The sequence below is a fragment of the Solanum lycopersicum genome, chromosome 1 (assembly GCF_036512215.1).
Source record: "Solanum lycopersicum chromosome 1, SLM_r2.1".
Lineage (NCBI taxonomy): Eukaryota > Viridiplantae > Streptophyta > Magnoliopsida > Solanales > Solanaceae > Solanum > Solanum lycopersicum.
In genome coordinates, this window is record NC_090800.1 from 87,795,245 (window position 1) to 87,815,384 (window position 20,140).

At 28.2% G+C, this 20,140-nt stretch overlaps 1 protein-coding gene across 1 annotated transcript; it reads right to left on the reverse strand.

Moving 5' to 3' along the window:
• Nucleotides 1-1,117: 1,117 nt before the first annotated feature.
• On the reverse strand, nt 1,118-8,206 carry LOC101258791 (chloride channel protein CLC-c). The gene is made up of 7 exons (XM_004230374.5): nt 7,599-8,206; nt 6,462-6,662; nt 5,621-5,798; nt 4,535-4,797; nt 3,473-3,742; nt 1,604-2,732; nt 1,118-1,382 (listed from the first exon to the last, which is right to left on the reverse strand). The coding sequence occupies exons 1-7, from the start codon at nt 7,796-7,798 to the stop codon at nt 1,293-1,295; spliced, it is 2,331 nt and encodes a 776-aa protein (XP_004230422.1). The 5' UTR covers nt 7,799-8,206; the 3' UTR covers nt 1,118-1,292.
• Between the last annotated feature and the right edge of the window lie 11,934 nt (nt 8,207-20,140).

A 20,140-nucleotide genomic window follows, 5' to 3' on the forward strand; every position in this document is an offset into this window, starting at 1 on the left:
GACTAATATGCGCCTGTACGTACTACTACTATTTTATCTGATGAATTAAATCAAGAGAAATTTCCATTTTTAGTTCCTCAAATTATGTATTTTCTATTCTTTCATTTGTGAAATTTTATAAATTTATAAAATTATTAATATTTACGTTGTATTTGTTTTCTTTAAAAAAAAAAAAGAGATAAATCATATTTAGACCTTTTTGATGAAAATATGATTTATTGAATTTTGTTTATTTTGTGATGCACATTAGATAACTGATCCAGTCATATTTTATGATTTATTTCTCTTTTACACTCTTGGTAAAAATGTTATTTTTATTATTTTCTTACTATTTACATCTTAATATATACTCTTGACATCTCTATTAGTTGACCATTTACTTATTTTTATTTATTCTTAATTATTTGTCAATTTTGAAAAATCAAAAAATATAAATTTTTATCAATTATATCCATAATTAATTACTTTGAAAAAAAAAGTAAAACTTCTAAAAATTTTGCAAGTTTTTTTATTCATTCAATTCATAATTAATTTAGATAAAATAATAAATTCACTATGTCAATCATTATTTTCTTAATAGGTGTATATATTCAAAAATAGACAATGTTAGATAGAATAGAAAGCAAAAAAAAAAATATTTTCTGAAGCTTGATTTAGTTGTTCTAATTGTCAGAGTTTAGAATGTAAGGTGTCTAATTTTCTGGTTCGATAGGGAATCCGTCGCTGTTCATTTCAGAATGATCACCCAAAAAATGAATAAACAACGACATCAATACAGTGGAACTCGGATAGACAGAAAAATAATATTTAACCGTTAAATGTTACTCTAGTGAGGTGTTAGGTTACTTTCAAGAATAATTATTACTAAAGATAAAATATATATATATATATAAAAGAACAATTAATCTTTCATCTTGAAATATTAAAAATGACATAATTTGATAGAACTATTTTATAAATCAAGACAAATAATTTGAACCTTCTTTGATCTTTTACATTAAAGATTGCAAAAGAAAATGCTTTTTTTTTCTTCACAAATTTCGGCAAAATTTAATCCTCTCACGTATTTTATGAAACTAACAATCTGAACACATTTTTTGTTGATTAGCAATCCAAAAAAAAAAAAATTGCAATTGCTTCATGTGCTGCTAAGATCATCTTTCTTCAAAATTCATTTAACAATAAAATAAAAATTAAGAAAGATTGTACAGAGAGCTCAATGGTGGAGTGTGTATATAAACACTTCTCTAAATTGCCGTTTGCTTGTTGAAAGAGTAGTTATTTTCTCCTGATTACTTGTGATGGACCAAATGTGGATACAGTCCCTTTATATGCTCTGGCATGAAGTCATGCCTTGTCAAGATTCCAACTATTGGATTTCTCTGCAAATTTTTAAAAGAAACAAATCTTGAGAATGATAACATACTCGATGTGATTGTGAAGGGTAGAGTATACGCAGACCTTACCCCTACCTTGTAAGGTAGAGAGGTTGTTTTTATGATTTTGTAATGTCATGCAAGTCTCTCATTTCAAACTATGTGTGTATTTTAACCAGTTGTATCAGGTAACTAGTCGGGGATGAGAAGGGCGAAGATAGATTTACCTTGGTAGTCTTTGGGACGACACACAAATGTCTGAGACCGAGTTCACGGAAAAGAATTGCAGCTTTGGCCAGAGACATGGTTTCCACTACTGTGTATGGAGATGTATTTGTGATAGGATGGAGATCAACATACATTTCCATCTCCTCGGGGGAGAAGGACAAATCCTCAAACTTAAGCCCCTTCCCTGATCCTGGCTTCGCAAAATCAAATGCATGAAACTTCTTCAGAGTATTGGAGCCACTCAGTACATTTTGTTTCGTGAATGTCTTTCCTTTGAGCAAAACAACTAAATGTGACCTTAAAACAAGCCCACAAAACTCTGGCGCGTCTGAGAATGGTGGTAAATCAACCACGGGAAACCCATTGTGTCGAGTAAACTTCAAAGCGTGTACTATGTTTCCTACCTTCTCAACACCTGAAAATGTTACTAAAGGCCCAGAACAAACATCTCCTGCAGCCAATTGCCTCATGTAAGGCTCGGCGTGTGCTTCCAAGTAAGGCAAGCCTTTCATTTGCACAATCTGGTCATAGATACCCTTGTTAAGACTATCGGCCACAGTTTTTGATACAAGGAGAACAAGCATCACCAACGGAAGCATTAGCAGATTATTGGTGAGCTCAAGTAGTATGACACAGAGTGATACTGTCATCCTCATAGTACCACCAAGGAAGGAGGCAGCCCCAAGGAGCGCAAACAGGCCATTATTAAGATTAGAGACCGAACCTAAGACACTTCCAACAAGACGTCCATATGAGGCTCCAGCAAGTATGACAGGAATGAACAGCCCAGAGGGAATAGCAATTCCATAGGTAATAATGCCAAGGCAGTATACCCCAGCGAAGAAGACAAAAAGTGTAGAAAGGTGGAATTCACTTGAATTTTCTGCACTAAACAAATTGCGGATGGCGTCATCATTGGTATTCATAAACAGGGAGGCCAGATCATTGTAATGCCCAGCCGGACACTGGAAATTCTTATAGTTTCCAGAGCGACCTACAGTAGGACATTTTTCCTCCAAGCCTACGGGGCACGGTGTGCAACTTGCAAACCATGGAAGACCATATGCACAAAGAGAAGTCAGGATCGAAATGGTCATTACGAGCATGATTTTGAAAGCAGGACCTCTCCTGCAATCAATCCATTGCAAGATATCAGCTAAATGGAAAAATCAAAAACAGCAGCCAAAGCTCAAGCACAACGAATATTCAAATTCTTGAATTCCTTATTGGAAAATGAAAAATAAACATGATGTGATAGCCAGTGGTAAAAGTGATACCATATATAAAATATAAAGGTAAGACATAAACAAGGGATATCTTTGACAGCCATCAACTAACTTGGGAAAGGAAGAACTTTAACAAGTAGGTTTTGATAGAAAATAGCAAAGGAATATTAGTTAGCTTTTTAAAACTAATGTTAGTGAGATTTGATAATATGTCCAGACAAAATATGCTTTTACCCATCCAAGCCAACCTAGTGCCTCAGACCCTGTCTGTGTTAAAATATCAACTAAAATAATACAAAAAAATAGATTGGGAACCCATTATATAAGATGGACTGTGGTAGAATTCCAAACTGAAAACTCATTAAGTTGACATCCTGGATCCGCCTTTTTACACACCATAACCCACGTTATGGAACAGTTGTATTTATCTACTCCAAATCCCATCTCCAAAAGAAAGGCACAAAAGGATTAAAAACAGCAGCATAAAACAAGAAGCGCGAGACATGCTTCAGGAAAATTTTGCAGTTAATTTCCCAAGGTTAGGACATGCACACTTATAAAGTTGCTTTGTAATAAATAGTAACAGGAGTTAAGGACTTGAGGTAACTAAACATATTGCGACAGAAAAACTAAGAGACTTACTCATTAATGATGCTGTAAGTCCGCAGGACCTTGTCCACAAGATAATTATAAAGGCTTCCTAAAAGGCCTCCAAGAACTCCAATTGTCAATACCGCCAGTACATCTACAGTGTTATAATTAGGAAATCCTGAATTCACATCAAACATTATCAAACCTCCTTGACCAAATAGTCCACAGTTCCCACTCCGACAGAATTGAATGCAAGATCTGAGCACCATAGCTACTATAGCAGTTGTGAAGAAAGTCCTCCAAAGTAGAGCACTTCGCCACCTAAAACATAAAATAGAGTAGTTGAATATTTAAGACTGCAACTTCTTATAATGACTATAAGCTAGTAATCAACAAGAAAAGAACTGGAAAATGATAGCATCTTCAAATGGATTATTGGTATCTTTTCCTTAGAAGGTTCACTAAAGCCACAGAACCACATGATGTTGAATCTTTGACAACCTTGTGTACACAGCACATCCTACATCCATCATATCTAAGTTTTTTCATCCAAATCAAACAATGACAGTATCTTTGGGAATAGGTGGAGAGTGGAGACCATGGTTAGAAACTATACCTGCAAACCTTAAGTTCACAGCTTATCGATGCAGTAACTCCCACTCTCTGTGAGTGGGTTGACAGACAATAAATTCAGATTATTCACAAACCCTTCTATTCAGAATTTAATTGTTCAAAATCTCTAACATGTCAAATGCATTCCTGAAACCACAGGAGACATAGAGAAGTTCTTCTCCAGCATTGTCCATTGAATGCCATCAATCGTCTGAATTAATAAGCAGAGATAAAAATAGAAAAAAGTTGTAATTTACAGTCAAAATGCAATTGAGCATGCATTCAACAAAACACGTATTAGGAATACCCTTCACACATCAGCCCATTGAACTACTCAGATGTTCTTCCTACTCAATTTACCAATTCATAGACCAACCATTTAATAGGAACTTGTACCTAGATATTTTCACTTTAGCCTCATTAATAAATTAAAAACAAAGAGAGAGAGAGAGAGAGAGAGAAAGAGAGTTTGTGGTGGTGAAGGAAGGGAGGAACACAGACCATGAGGCTACTTCTTCGAGAGCAAAAAGAACACCACCAACTGGAGCACGGAAAGCGGCTGCAACACCAGCTGCAGCACCACAAGTGATCAAATCTCTGCGGTCACGGTCATTTTTAAAATACCTCAGCCACTTCCACGTCAGATGATATTTGCGGGAGCCGCCCTGCCCAAGTAAGTTAGCTATGCAAGCGCCAGTGTGGACCATGGGTCCTTCCTTACCAACAACAAATCCAGCAGAAACACCCAAAACAGAACCAATTATCTGTCGGTGTAAAATACATATGAATTAGTGTTTCCATGAATAGATTTCAGCAAATGAGAATATCAAATGCTAAAATAAAGCATTACAGGTTGAAAGACTTCCAACCCACAGAACCACAAGCAGAAGTATCATTTGAGTCTGCTAGAGGAATGACAGTTGGATTTCTATATAACAAAGGTATTTAAGCATCCGCATCAAAATTTTGATAGTTCAATATAATACTAGACAGAGAAATCAAACAAAAGGATGAAGAATGAAAAGCAAGCATGGATGGATTATCAATTCAACGGAACAGTTTGATAAATGAAAATATAAAACAGGTCATATAACTGAGTCAGTCAATTTTCCTCTTCGGAAGTTCATTCTGTTATTACTTATTCAATGTCATGCTAAGGCAAAAAACAACACATAACTGGAGTGTATCATACAAAATATGCATGTTTATAGAGTATTAAAATAACATCCATAAACATATACTTCTATGGGTGATGAATAAATAATTATTTGGAGGTCCTTTATTTTGAGACAAAAGATTCTGAGTCTTACAGCTAGGAAAGGTTTTCTAATTACAACAATTTGCACATTCAGCCCATGTTTATACAGAAACTCATTTTTTATTCCCTATGCTATCTGCCCCATCCCTTCCCTGTATACCAGCGCTCTCTTCCTCTCAAAGTACATCAGCTGTGCCTGAAAAACTAAGCATTGATATTTGAATTGTGACAAGTAAGGTGAAATTCCCTACATCAGTTTGATAAGGATGCTCTATCACCCATGTGGGCATTCAAATATGGAACATGACGGGAGAGAGAGAAAGACCCACCTTTACAAATAAAGTACTAGGAGCTAAAATGGAATGAGCATCCACACCATTCAAATATGCTTTAACTTCAGGAATTCCTGACCCTGCAGCTGCAGGTGCAATACATGCACATAGGATGGCAGCACAAGTTGCAAGACCCAAATTGCAACCTGCAAAAATAGCAAATGCACGGAAATACCTGCAGTGGAACTAAAATCACTTTATAGTAACTTCAAAGAAGTTTAGCAATCAAAGAAAAGTTACTTCAGACGTACAGGAAACAAACCAGAAACTATCCTTCTAACTAGTAAGGATATCAAAAATTGCTTGGACTATTGGTACCCACGCAACAATGAGAAAAGGTATCCATGATATCTACATTAACTCACATTTTCCTTCTAACTTAAAAGGATGCAAGCATGCTGGAACAATTAGTAACTATGTTTGCTTTTGCCTTTCTTTGCACACTTTTTCATCCATCTCATATTCCTATTCCTGATGCACAAGAACTATTCTTTAAAGGTATAGTAAGAAATGTGTGCAGAACTGCTTTGCTATTCTGTTGTGCAGTTTGCATACTATAAAACTGATATGCATCAGAAACAATTAGGCTGTAAGATGGTCAAGACTCCTCAGGCATCTTAAATATGACATCACTCAATAGTTGCAACTCAGTCTTGAAAAAGGTACAATTGCATTGTTCACCGTTTTGAAGTAATTTGAACAATGCCGGTTGCAAGTTTTCATAGCTTGAAAATTCATTCAATTTCACATTTGTGTTTGACGTTTTATACTAGATAGATCAGTTCAAAGTTACCACATATGTTGAGAAGCTATTTTGGTAGATGAAAGTTGTACTTACTTATCCTCGAGCATTAAATCACTAGCAAGCAGAAGCTTAAAGCCAGCAATATTTTCCACTGCTATGTTTAAAAAGAAACCAACAAGTCCTGTAAACAATCCAATAAGAAGCACGAGTGTCCACTTAAGGAATATATATTGATATATCTGGACCTTTTTCCTTGATCTCCAATCTTGCTTGAATAGGTCATTTTCAACAATGCTGCAAAAAATGAATAAGCAATGCCAAAATCAGAGAACCCTGAGATATTTCCAGTGATTCCAGATAGATGAAAAGATTTAGTTAAAATTGTTCAACAGATATGACCAAAGAAGATCTTAGGAACAGTATTTTTATATGTTATATGAAACATCAAAGATGAAAACAATAACAGAAGCAAGCAATTCGAGTAACAGTACTTAGCATGCGGCTCTATGCTTTTCATTTCTCCTAGTTAAGAAGGCTGGAACTATTACAAAGTAGATATTTTACTTCTCCAAATCTGCATCTCATTAACTACAATCAATATCACAGGGAAAATATCATGAAGTAGACCGATAAACAATGATCAGAAGTCAGAACAGAAGGTCTGAGATTTGAGAACCTGTACTCAGCTCAAAAGTTTTAAAGCAACATGAGATTATGTCCATTACCCACACTTCACCGAGAATTTCAGCCCTTAAAAATTCACAGGCAGGGACCACTACCTACTACCTTGTTGTTAGAGCAATGGGGATGATTCCAATTATAAGCAACACACCCCAGTATGTGATTAACAACAGAGACTATAAGGTTAATGCATAAACGGTTCTTGATTTTCTAGAGCTCTCCTCCTATTATTAACTTTTTTTCCTTTTTTTCCTTCTCAGCAATCTCCTGATTCACTCATCTAGCTTATTTTTCTTCCTTGAGACGAGGCTTTATCGGAAACAACCTCTCTACCCTTCCTTCCAAGATACCTCTCCCCAAAGAGAGGGAATGAAAAGTCCATGATTTTGAACCAGATGATCCAACACCATGCAAAGCAATTCAAGAAAATGTTCAAAAAGATTCAAGAATCAAAGAAAAACAGAAAAAATAAACAACCCGTCACTTTTTTTTTACAGTGAGAACAAAAATAATCAAACTACAAATAAATAAAATCATATTTAAACATACTCATAATCAAGACTCTCAATAGGGCAAACATTGGCTCCAATAATAGCAATTTGTGATGTATTATTGACTCTACTCTTTGATTTAAGCAATGGCTCTCTAAAACCACCCTCAGATGAAATATTCCTCTCTAAATCCTTCCCATCTTCCATTACCATTACCCCAACTCCTTCATTTTCTATATCTTCTTGCTTTCTCATCATTACCCACCTCTCAAAATTTCCTCTTTTCTCTTATATATTACTATTCATCAATCTATACAAAACCCCACCTTCAAGAAATCGACTAATCTTTAAAACTTTTACAAAATTCTGTAATTATGTAAAGAGAGAATGAAGCGCCAATTGCGTTACCGCTGATGATTCTATCAACAGTCAGCTATATATACATCAATTGTAATTGAGTTTTCATTTTTTTTTAATTATTATTTACACGGATTTTTAGCAACAAGTATTGGAGATTTAATGGCTTTAATATTTTCTTAGATTCAAGATTAGAGAAAATCTCGTACTATTTTGAATAATTTAACTTTTTTTCCTATTTTCCACCCTTCCGTCCATTGTTATTTATTCATTATGCTAAAATAATAATATTATATTACTTGTTTAATTATATAAAGATTAAAATACATCTCATGTTTAATGTGAATAAAAATAACAGTCTGATTCTACAATAACTAACTATTAGATAATTAATCATGCAATTTTTCAATACATTCACCCTAAAGCTAATTTTGTGATTATTTATTTCTTCTACCAAAAGAGGTTTTTGTATCTATTTTATTCTTGTTGCTAAAAGTTAATACTCATTTCTCAATATTTAGATAACCTGTGATTAATAAAAATGATATAATAAAATATATTATTTTTTTACTTTCTCCGTTTAATAATAGTTGTTCACTTAATGAAATCAATGAATAATTTTACGTGTAGTTTCTAATTATTCTGATTATTAATAATAGTCATTTTTGTATTATATTTTTCAATATATTGTATTTTTAATATTTAAAGGATGATATAATAAAATATTTTTATTTATAATCTCTCGAGAAATATGTGAAATCAATAATTGAACAGAAAAAGTAAAAGATATATCAATCTAATATGAATGAGTATATACCAATCTAATATGAACGAGTAAAACGGACGAAGGAAGCAAGATATATAGCCAACTTTGATTTCCCTAATATAAAACGAATCTAATATTTTTTACCAAATGTTAGGAAAGTATTTTAGGTTAGCCTAATCTCACGTAAAGTGGACATTATATTGAAAATTATTAATAAAGAAAACAAAGATTATCTGAATAGTTTAGGACCAGACGAGATTGTGTTCCAAAAAAGTGGATTAACAAAAAATATAAGTATTTTTTTGGATGTATAAGGCTGTTAATTAACAAGTTAATTAAAAAGGAATGGAAAGAAAAAGATAATTAAGCGATTAAAATAGGAAAAAATCATATATTTTTTCATATTGTCAAGAGGTTAAAATATAAACAAATAAAGAATTTTGAGGGATTATTTAGCGGCAATAATAAATATTGATATTTATAATCAACTTTTTATATAAATATCTCGAAAGGCTTTAGCAAATTTGAATGTGATAATGTTAATTCAATAATTGCTAAATATTTTTACGACAAAAATATTACTGCTAAAAAAATATTATTTATATTTGACTTTCACTCACGATTATAGATAATTTTTTCATTATAAAGTCGATATTATATGTGATAATATATATCTATGTTAGTACGCTTAATCCGTGGATTAAATTCTAATAATTTGTTATACAATGTTTAATTTATTAATAGTATAAGAGTAAATTTTGAATAAGCTTATTAAGAGCCTCTTAATATAATTTACCGATAAGAACTTATCAATAATCAATATTAACAAAAAAATTAAAAGTATTTTTGGAAGTTTTGGATGGTTAATTAACAAGTTAATTTAAAATAAGAAACAAAAAGAACATAGATGTGTATTTATTTTTTTTCATTATCAAGTTAGGATGATTTGCGCTAACAATTTGCAACTATTTTAGTAAAGCTTAATTTAGTAAATTAATAAATTTTTAAGAAAAATAATACTAGTATATTATAAGAGGTTTAATTTAGTAGTATAAAAAATTAATTACATGAAAATATAAATAGTAAATTTAGCGTGTTGTACTTTTTCTTTTTTTGGTCAAGATAGAGTACGTTTTTGCCTTTTCTTGTCTAGAGATTTATGTCAAATAATAAAAAGAGAATAATAAATAATACTATCTTTGTTTTATGGTTGTCATTATATTATTCTTTTTTTTTGTCGCTCACAGCAAGACTCTATTTAAGAATCTTTAATTATGAGAAAATATCTCATTATTATAATAAAAAAAGAAAAAATTAATCGTTAATAATTTTTTTTCTTTTTAATTTTCTATTTACTCAATAAAGAAAAAATCTCTGATAAAAAAAATAATTTCAACCTACTCTTCTCTCACTCCATATAAATTTCTTTTATATTTTTTTTATCTAATTAAGTTTGATATTAAAAATAAAATTCTTGTTCATTAAGACGAACTAATTTAATAGGATGATCACTTTTTTTTAAAAAAAATTATTTTCAAAGCTTGAATTATACCTTTTAATAAATCAAAGTGCATAGTGCATATTGTTTATGTTTTTAGTACATGTTCGAGTGTAGTCAAAAGCAAGCAAATCTGAGTGCAATTAAAACGTAAATTTTAGTAAAAGCAAAAGAACTAGGGAATTAAAAAAATAAAATATCAGTATAAACAAAAACAATAATTTAAAAAAAAACGAAAAATTTGTAACAAAAAATTATAAAATAAAGATTTTAAAATTCTGATTTAAATTAAATATATTATTTCTTACCAAATAACGTACGGATAGCCGCACAACACTCGAAAACAAAAAAAAAAGTCAAGTAAAATAGCTCGTGCCTTTTGAGTGAACTTGAAGTTTTATTTTATTTTTGAAATTATACTATATGTTATGATATTATTAAAGCATATATTAAAGTCTACATTATTGCAAAAGTGAGACTCTTTGAATATAGGTGGTGCGCATAAAGTCTTTCCTTTTCTTTCTCCATGTGATATTAGGTATTTTTATTGAATTAAGATTTTTATGCACCACAAAATTTCGTATTGTATAATTCTTTTGATTTTATATTATCTGATTATGTTGATTCGATATATTCTTCAAAAACAAAATTAAAGATAATGATCTATAATTCAGTCATGAATAAAATTTATATAATTCAATCATGAAATTTTTTTTGATATATTGATGTATATTTGTTATTATGGTTTGAATTGTAATATAATTCTTTAGTTTTTTTTCATATGACATATACAGAATCATCGATTAAACTGAAAGAGTATATATTATCACTTTTCTTTCAACGCTATAATGTTTTTTTCTAATCATTTTTTGGTTTTCTAAATTCACCTAATCTTTTTAACTAATCCAAAACATAATAGAATCTATAAGTTTCGTGGCAAATTTAGCCTCCCAATCTATCATTTTTAGGGCCTCGAAAGTCTCTCTCTTTTTTTTTTTAATAGAAGTATAAATAAAGAAAGAAAAAAAACAACTTTTTGTTTCACCACTAACAATAATAATTCTTTTATGGTTAAGTCCCTATCAGTCCATCCATCGATTTAATTTTAGGCATGATACATATATAAAAATGTATTTTAATTTGGTTTCAATTAATATTTATGTTTTTTAATTTTGAGTTTACTTAAATTTGTATAAAATTAAAGAAAATAAACACACCACACACGCATCCTACTTGAAATAATATCTGTAGGATACTGTGTAGAATATAAAATTGCTATTAAAACGTCATATAGGGGCTAATATGTCACTGTCAATTAAAATTAAATTATTGATCATATTTATGTATTATGATAACTTTAGGTTATATATATATATATATATATAAAAGACATTAAATATATACAGTATACTTCATATTATTATATCGTCATATTATCACCGCCCATACGTAATGAATTGTGGTGAATCACAAGAGTCAAAAAAAGATGGTTTACTCTTTTTTTTTTCTTTTTTTGAAATGATATTATTGTTAAACAAATCCATCATGTGTTCACCTTTCTTTATCGTCACCGGTCGATATTTGGTGTTTCGTATTTGTATTATAATTGAATTAATATTGAATTTATATTTAAGAGATTTATCATAAAAAGTAGGAGATAAAAAGTTTCCGTTTATGCAATGTTAGTTGATTTGAATAATGATTAAAAAAGAAAAAAGATTTTAAATTTAAAACAAATTATAAATATTTATATAACTATAAATTATCTTTTTAATAATAAAATAAATATTTTTGAATGAAAATGTTAAATTCGTCATCGAGGTGTGTTTACTTTAAAAAAAAAGATTTTAATTTTATACATTTCAATTATTTAATCTGTTATATATCATTATTTGAATTCTCCTCAAGAAAATATTACTAATTAAAATTAATTAATTTACTTTTATTTACTCATAGTTTTATTTTAACATATATGTTTTCATCATATTTATCTCTCTCAAGATTTATTGAGTAAAAGTAAATTGTAATTAAGGTTCCATTTGTTTGCATTTAATGGAAATCTGAATCTTAATCATTCAGATTCAATCTATTATGTACGTTTGATTTTTAGGTATGAATCTGAATGATTCAACCCATTTAGTTTATTTGTTTTATTTTTTTTTAAAAAAAAACTCTTAATGGGTCTGAAGAGATTTGAATGAATCATATATGTAGGAGACTCTTAACAACATTCATGCTCATTTAAATTAGATTAAGAGGTTTGAATCTGAATACGCATCTGAATATCAAGATTTGCATTAAGATTTTGATGTTTTAATCTAAATACACATCTGAATATTAAGATGTGATCTCTAAATCTGAACAATAAGTAAGTAATGTTATTTGTTTTCAATATTTGAATATAAAAGTGGAATTAAACATCATATTAATAAAATATTATAAATTTTTCATTTCAGCAAAATATATAACTTTTGATGAAATTTATTTTTAAAAGTTTTAATAATCATAATTTGAAGTATTATCTCTTCATTAAAAACCTTGATAAACAACAATTAAACACCATTAATTATTTAATGTTTAGATTTAGAGACCACATTTTAATATTTAGACGTGTATTCGTATTAAAACACCTGAATCTTAATGCAAATCTTAATATTCAAATGTTTATTCAGATTTGATTCTGTTTTTTCCCTTTTCCTTTTTTTTTGGGGGGGGAGGGGGAGGAAGGGGGGGTCAAATGTTCTAGAGATTTTGAAAGATAAATCATTTTATCTCCATTATTATAATGTTTGAGAAATATGAACCTTTCTAATATCAACTTGTCTTTATTAAACCTCAAGTCTAGACCTTCCAATGGACAAGTTTGGGGAATTTAAAAAGGAAAAAAATGGATGTTCCATAATTTTTTAAGATTTGTTTCGGAACTAATAAATTAGTTCACGTGATAATATATATTAAATTAGTCGTTTCATATAAATTATTAGATAATATAATTGTTAATTGAAAACACATGTTAACTAGGTGTGCTATGTGGATAATAATAATAAACAATATCCCTTCATTTTTTAATATAAATAAATATACCGTCCATACCAGTGCACTTGTTTGGCTTTGGAATATTACGAAGCTAATTTAAAATTGATGCAATTGTCAACATATTAATTAGCAAACATTGTTAATGTTTCCTTCTTAAATAAAACACCATTATTATTACCATAGCTTTTCAAGCATTGTACTCCGCATTTTTTTTAAACATATCCGATAAGAAAATAATAACTGATACAACGAGATTATTATTTTATCATTATCAGTTTATTAGATTTGAAACATATTTACTAATTATACTATTTAATGTTAATAAATTAAAAATATAATTAAAAAAAAAGAAAAATTATTTTTTCTCAATTTATCAAAAAAAAAAATAGATTGAAAAATATTCAACAAATAAATCCAATTGGAGCTAGTAATACTAAAACAACAACCGTAATTAGGCTTTATTTCCTGAATATGTCATAATTTATTACTCCAATTATCCATTTAAAATTATTTATTGTGATTTATAAAAATAGTTATTTATTATGATCATCCTTATATAATAGCTAGTTATTTCGAACTTTGAGAAGAAAGAACTCTTTTATTTCAAAAATAACCAATATTTTAAAAAGAATATTTTTTATTAATTATCCATAATCAGGAATAGATGATTGCAGAAAATACATTAGGATGATAAAAAAAAAAAAAAGAGAAAGAATGAATTTTTAAAAAATAGCCATGTTTTAGAAATATGAGGTAGACAACTTCAAATATGAAATTCAAAGGTATAAATAGTGATAAAATTAATTAATTTTTTTTCTTTTTCCCTTTAGTAGGAATTATTCTCGAAGATTATAAATATCTCAATTATAAATCAGATATCAATAAAGGATAAAATCGTTTACAACTCATCCTAATTAATATTTCTTAAGAGTTTAAAAAAAAATTATGATAAATAATTTAAAACAAAGTGAAAATATATGAATTATTTTTAACCATAGTAAGAGGTTGGGAAGATACCAAAAATCTTTACTTTTCATTTTTCTTTTTAAAACACTTGAAAGGGATTTTTCACTTAATAATGGACCTCATGCAAGTGAAATATGGTATCCCAAAAGAAAGAAAAATATATTTCATTAAAATAGAAAATAATTTGAGTGTAATTATAAACTTCCCTAATTATAGAAACCAATAAGACAATGGTGAACTTGCACATATAGAAATAAGAATTGTGGAGCATTAATCATGGAATAAATATCGCAATCCAAATACATTACAAAATAGTATAATTGACGGATGTAAATCAAAAAATTATTGTACGATAAAAAATTATGATTAAATAGCACAAATGGAGGAAAATAAGTGTGTTGATAAAAAGTCTTAATATTTTGGAATAGTATATTTAAGAAGATGAAATTTTTTTTTTTAACAAACTTAAACCACATTACTCGAAAATAATTTTAAGATTTTTATTTAATTTATTTTTTCACCATATAAAAGAAAAACAAAAAAACAAATCAGGTAGATGGATTATGCAAATATATAACTAGCAATTAGGTTTTGAAACAAATTATAATATGACTATAAAATAATAGTGTGATTATCGAGTGGATATGACTATATTTTGAAGACATATAAAATTTGGGGTAAATAAAAGATTATAACGCAAATAAATTATTTGTTTTGTAATGAAGAAATTTAACTTTTTATATGTTAAAGGTGATAAATTATTTTTTAAATAGTTATTTTTTAAAAATAAAGAAATTCAAAAAGCAATCTTTTGTTTGACTGTTTTCTTATAAACCGACATATATTTTATATTTTCTGACTTTTTTTTTTTAATGAAATTACTGACAAACCTTAAATACACACGTTTTTTCTGTTTGATTCAACTGTAAGAACCAAAATATTAGTTGTTTATTCAACTGTTATTATTTTTATACATTCAACATTATTAAATTGTGTTTAATTGACGTATACCCCATATAATTGTCCACTTTTTGTAAGTCCACCCTTGATTTTATAAAATACAAAGGTACCTTTGTTAATTAATAATTTATAATTAGAAAAGAAGAACTACTTGATCTGGTGTTAATAATTACTAATTTCATATAGATATTAATTTTAATTTGTATCCTAAGTTTTATAAGTAACAACATATGAGATCTTTTTTCTGTCATAAAATTATTTATCAAAACTCATATATATATATGTGTGTTTTCTAAATCTCTATAAACAATTTAAAATCCAATCAAGTCCACCTAAAGCGGGGTTATTTTATTAATAATATTCAGCAATATAATTGAAAATTACATATCAATAGTAATATTCTTAGTTCTTGTTGATCGAGTTATTAAACTGGGAAAATTGTATATTATAGTCAATTATTAATTCAAAATAATTGTTAAAGGTGCAATCTCATTTAATTTCAGGCCCCAACAAGTTTTTTGTCATTCGCCTCTTTCCCCTCTCTTTGGAATTTCACTTGCTACTCTCCTCTTTTTTCAGTCTTCCTCGCCTCTCACTTTATACAACACAAATGTATAATTTGTGTCAGTATCTGTATAAAGAGTGAGAGATCGTATATACAAATAAATATTTTTTCGTGCTATATACTTATAATTATACAAATACAAATCTTCCTATCTCACTTCTCTTTTGCCTCTCTTTCTCTCTCATTCGCTTTATACAACCACAAACCATACAAAATACACTCTATAATTTGTTGTTTGTTTAAATTGAGAGAGATTCGATATATAAAAGCATATGTTTTAATCGAATTCAATTGTACATGGATTCAAATTTTATGCAGCTATACAAACTCAATCATTGATACATATTCATAGTTGTTACATATATACAATTATTTAACCGATATACATACACAATTCACCTTTATCCACTCTTTGCTCTCTCTCGCTCACCTCTCTCTTCTCTCTCCCAATCTCGCTCGCCACTCTTGCTAAACACAAAGAACATATACATATATAACCACAATTTTCATAGATAAAGATAATTAGCATCTAATCTTCAGAAATAACCACAATTTATACAAATCATATGCTCTATAGCAAACATAATTTGGTCAAGGGGCACAAATAGCAAAATAGTAACTATAGAGCGCTAATAAATTTTCATATTCGTTATTCCTAAAAAGTTGCTCTTATAAAATATCATTTCCTTTGTTCTATATTAGTTATCATAAATTTTTCAGTTTTTTAAAGTCAATTTGCTTAATTTTAAAAGCTAAATTAAATTAGATTACTTTTAATATTTTAGATTAGAAAGTACATTTTTTTTCATTATATATTGATAAAAATATTTATAAAAAATTAATCAAAATTAGTATAATTGAACTTTTGAAAAGCAAAATATAACAATTAATATGCGATTGAATAATGCATTATATTTATTTGTTTTGTTACTGTTGATTTGAATGGTTGTGGAGTTTTAGCACCTCTCTATGACATTGACGTTTCATCACATGGAATAATTTGTGAGACATTATAAAAGTCATTGGAGAAAAGGACACGATTAAAAAAAGAAGCCGTTAAATGACCCAACATACATGTGATATTACAAGATTATGATGGTAATTAGTCCCCTCTCTTCAATGAATTTTTTTTTTTAATTCAATAATTTATAGTACGTAAATTTAGGATTTATAAGGGATTGTATTTTCTTTTATAGTATATAATATTTAAATGTGTCACACAATATCTTATTTTTGTTTAAAATAATACAATTGACTAAGAATTAAATTGCTATTGTATAATAAACTACCATCAAGGTCAAGACAATCGTCCAGATCAAATTAGGTATCGACCGACGTCATAATATTTGCATTATTATCCATGACCTCAATCTATTGCAAATTGCATTTTTTTCTTCGAAAAACATCAATTTTAAAAAAATATTTTCAATTTTAAAATTTTATGTGTTTACCCGATCCCTCCCCCAACCCCCTAAAATATTAATTTCATTCATAAATCAAACACACGAAAAATATTTTCTACTCACCAATCAAACATGAGAAAATAAGTCCAAAATCTACTTGTTTTCCAGGAAAACATTTTATAGAAAAACATTTTCCTTCGTACCAAACACACCCTCATTCTTTCAACAAACGGTTGGGGTTAAGTTGCAAGCCCAGTTTAGATTATGGGCCTTAGTTTATATGGGGCCGGGTTAACACGAGTACTTTTAGCCCAAGAAAATGGGCTGACTATTGGATAAATGGATATGGACCTTGAAATTGTATGACCTTTCACCATTTAGTTTTTGTCACTACTTTTAGAAATAGCAAACGTAAATATATAGTTTCGATAATTGCATCGTAACTACAGTTTCGTTTGCTATGTAGGTTGCGGTTTGAGTATTTCTTTCCGTTTATATATTTCGTTTGTGAATATACAAATAAAGTAAGTATATACAAATTATGTATTTATACATATAAGAATTTTTCAGAATCCCATTTGTATATTTCTCCTGCCAATATATAAATACGGTAATTTATTATGATTTTCTTATAAATTATATACATTTATAGCTAGGATAGACATATATAAAAATTTGGATTCATATAATTAAAAATTGAATTATACAAATTCTGACTTTATACAAATCTAAATTATACAAATCAGGTGAATAACAAAGATTGGAGAAACGTTAATTGTGAATTATAATTTACTTAAACGGTAGCTATAGTACCTAATAAGTTAAGTGTTTGTTATTCTACATAATTTCTCATTTTTAGAAGCTCTCTAAACATAACCCCTGAGATTAACAAAATATTCAAAATCATCTTAACCGATATAAAATTTATATTACAGTCTAACGTTTTCTCGTAACATTTACAAAAATTTCAAATAAGATTTTTAGATTATATGGTCTAAAACGTCCATACTTTTTTTTCTTCAAAAAAATGGTCATTTACTAAACATATATTTCTCATATGTGAAAAATTGGATCTAATTTCTTTGTGTTGTCCATAACTTTGTCATAAGGTTTCCTTTTAATCTTTATGGCTTCAAAATTCAAAAGATAATGAACAGAAATTGCTCCCTCCTAAATAATTAATTACACCATGTTCTGTTTAACTGTAATTTTAAGTGGTAATAATTGAAAAATAAATTTAAATTCATAACATAAATACATTATTTTTACTCTAAAATTAATTAGATATATTCAAACTTCTCACTCTATTCGACGGTTGTATTTAATTTCAAAATGTATAATGGCATGAAAAATGAAACTCTATAGGAACCTTCCTTGATTGGTCAAATTATTACCTGCTCTGATGTGTAAAATAATTTACTCCAAATAGTGCTGATTCCGTCGAATTTTTATTTGTCACTTATTTTTAAAATAAATTTTCATTTTTATATTTTTATTTTTTGACATATGAAAGAACAATTATTTTTTAAAATATTTTACCTTTTGCATTAAATACTATTCTACAAATCATTTTAAAGATTTATTAAAAGCAATTCATTTCAGCAAAGAAGCATTTCGTAACAACCATATTATTACAGAAAATAATAGCTTATTGAAGAATAATAATAATGACAATTAGAATATTTTTTTTTGAGAAAATATTTAGGACATAAAATAATATCTTCTTTCAAGTTTAATAGGAAATAAAATAATTTCTTTTGAGATACTAGAATTTTTCAACAATTATTTGTTAACTTTTGAGTTTGTACATTTATAAAGAAAACAACGATTAACATAGTAATTTTATCATTTATCTATATTAATTTTGAAGTGAGTAAATTAAAAATTAAGATTTTCAATAGATTTTATCCTTCTAAAAATTAATTAATAGAGGATATAATAGATGAAAAATTTCACCCTTTCTTAATTTGTCACAATATACAAATAAAAAGAAAAATTAGATAAATAACTAGGGACAAATAAATTATAAAATATCAATTAATATGAATAGTGTAATTAAATACTCATGTGAATAATTATTTTCTTATTATGTCAAGTGAAATAATAACAAGTAAAAATAAATGAAGCGAGTAAAAGCTAAAATAAATACATATACTTGTGCTTCATGCAGGGGCCGACCTTGACAACTGAAACTAAGCTAGCGTTTGACCATAGATTTCCAAATATTCTTGGCAAATATTATTTGAGTGAAAATTTGGGTGAAATTTCACCATGTGTTTGGCCATAAAATTTGGGAAATATATTTCACCTTTTTAGAAAAATATGATTTATACACACTAGTTTTAAAAACTATCAAAATTAACTAAAAGTTTGTATTACAAGACAATGAATGTTCGTTACAACAATAACAAATAATGTCTATGACACTAAAGCAATGTGGTAATTTGGAGTGAGTGCAACAAGAATTATTCCATACATCGTGAAGTAGACAAAGTACATGACTTTGTCACCTAAAGCCAATTTTTAATAATTTTCATCAACAGTCATATAATTATTTAATATTCACTACATATTTCATCACTATTTTGGTGTTCACGTAAAAAATGATGTAATACAACGCAAGCAACTATTAGAGAGGGTGTTTTTGTAAAAGATAAAAGATTGGGGTAAAATTTTAATTTTTAAAATATCCAAATAATGAGATTTGGCCCAAATACTAGAAAAAACTAGTATTTGAAAATTTGGGATATTTGCCAAATAATCGCAACCTGTATGAACAAACATTATTTGCCAAATTTTTCCCAAATATTACTTGGAAAATTTATGGCCAAACGGGCCCTAAGTTTAGTGTTACTTGAACTTTCACTTTATTAATAATTTAATTTTTTATGTTATAATTGTTTTTTTTTTGTTTTAATTTTTAAGTAAAGGCTTCTTATAAAAAATGAAGGATCAATTATGTGATAATTCGACCATATCTCAATTTTTCAAAGTTAATTTTGATGAATTTTTATTATATAAATTATCCCTCTGATATATTTAAGTGGAT

What these genes read in the sequence shown, in the direction of transcription:
- LOC101258791 (XM_004230374.5), bottom strand. Translation starts at nt 7,798, where the DNA reads ATGATGAGAAAGCAAGAAGATATAGAAAATGAAGGAGTTGGGGTAATG. An exon ending in CTAGTACTTTATTTGTAAAG is followed by an intron (nt 4,798 to 5,620) that starts GTGGGTCTTTCT and finishes TTACACCGACAG; the next exon opens with ATAATTGGTTCTGTTTTGGG. An exon ending in TCGTCCCAAAGACTACCAAG is followed by an intron (nt 1,383 to 1,603) that starts GTAAATCTATCT and finishes AAAAATTTGCAG; the next exon opens with AGAAATCCAATAGTTGGAAT.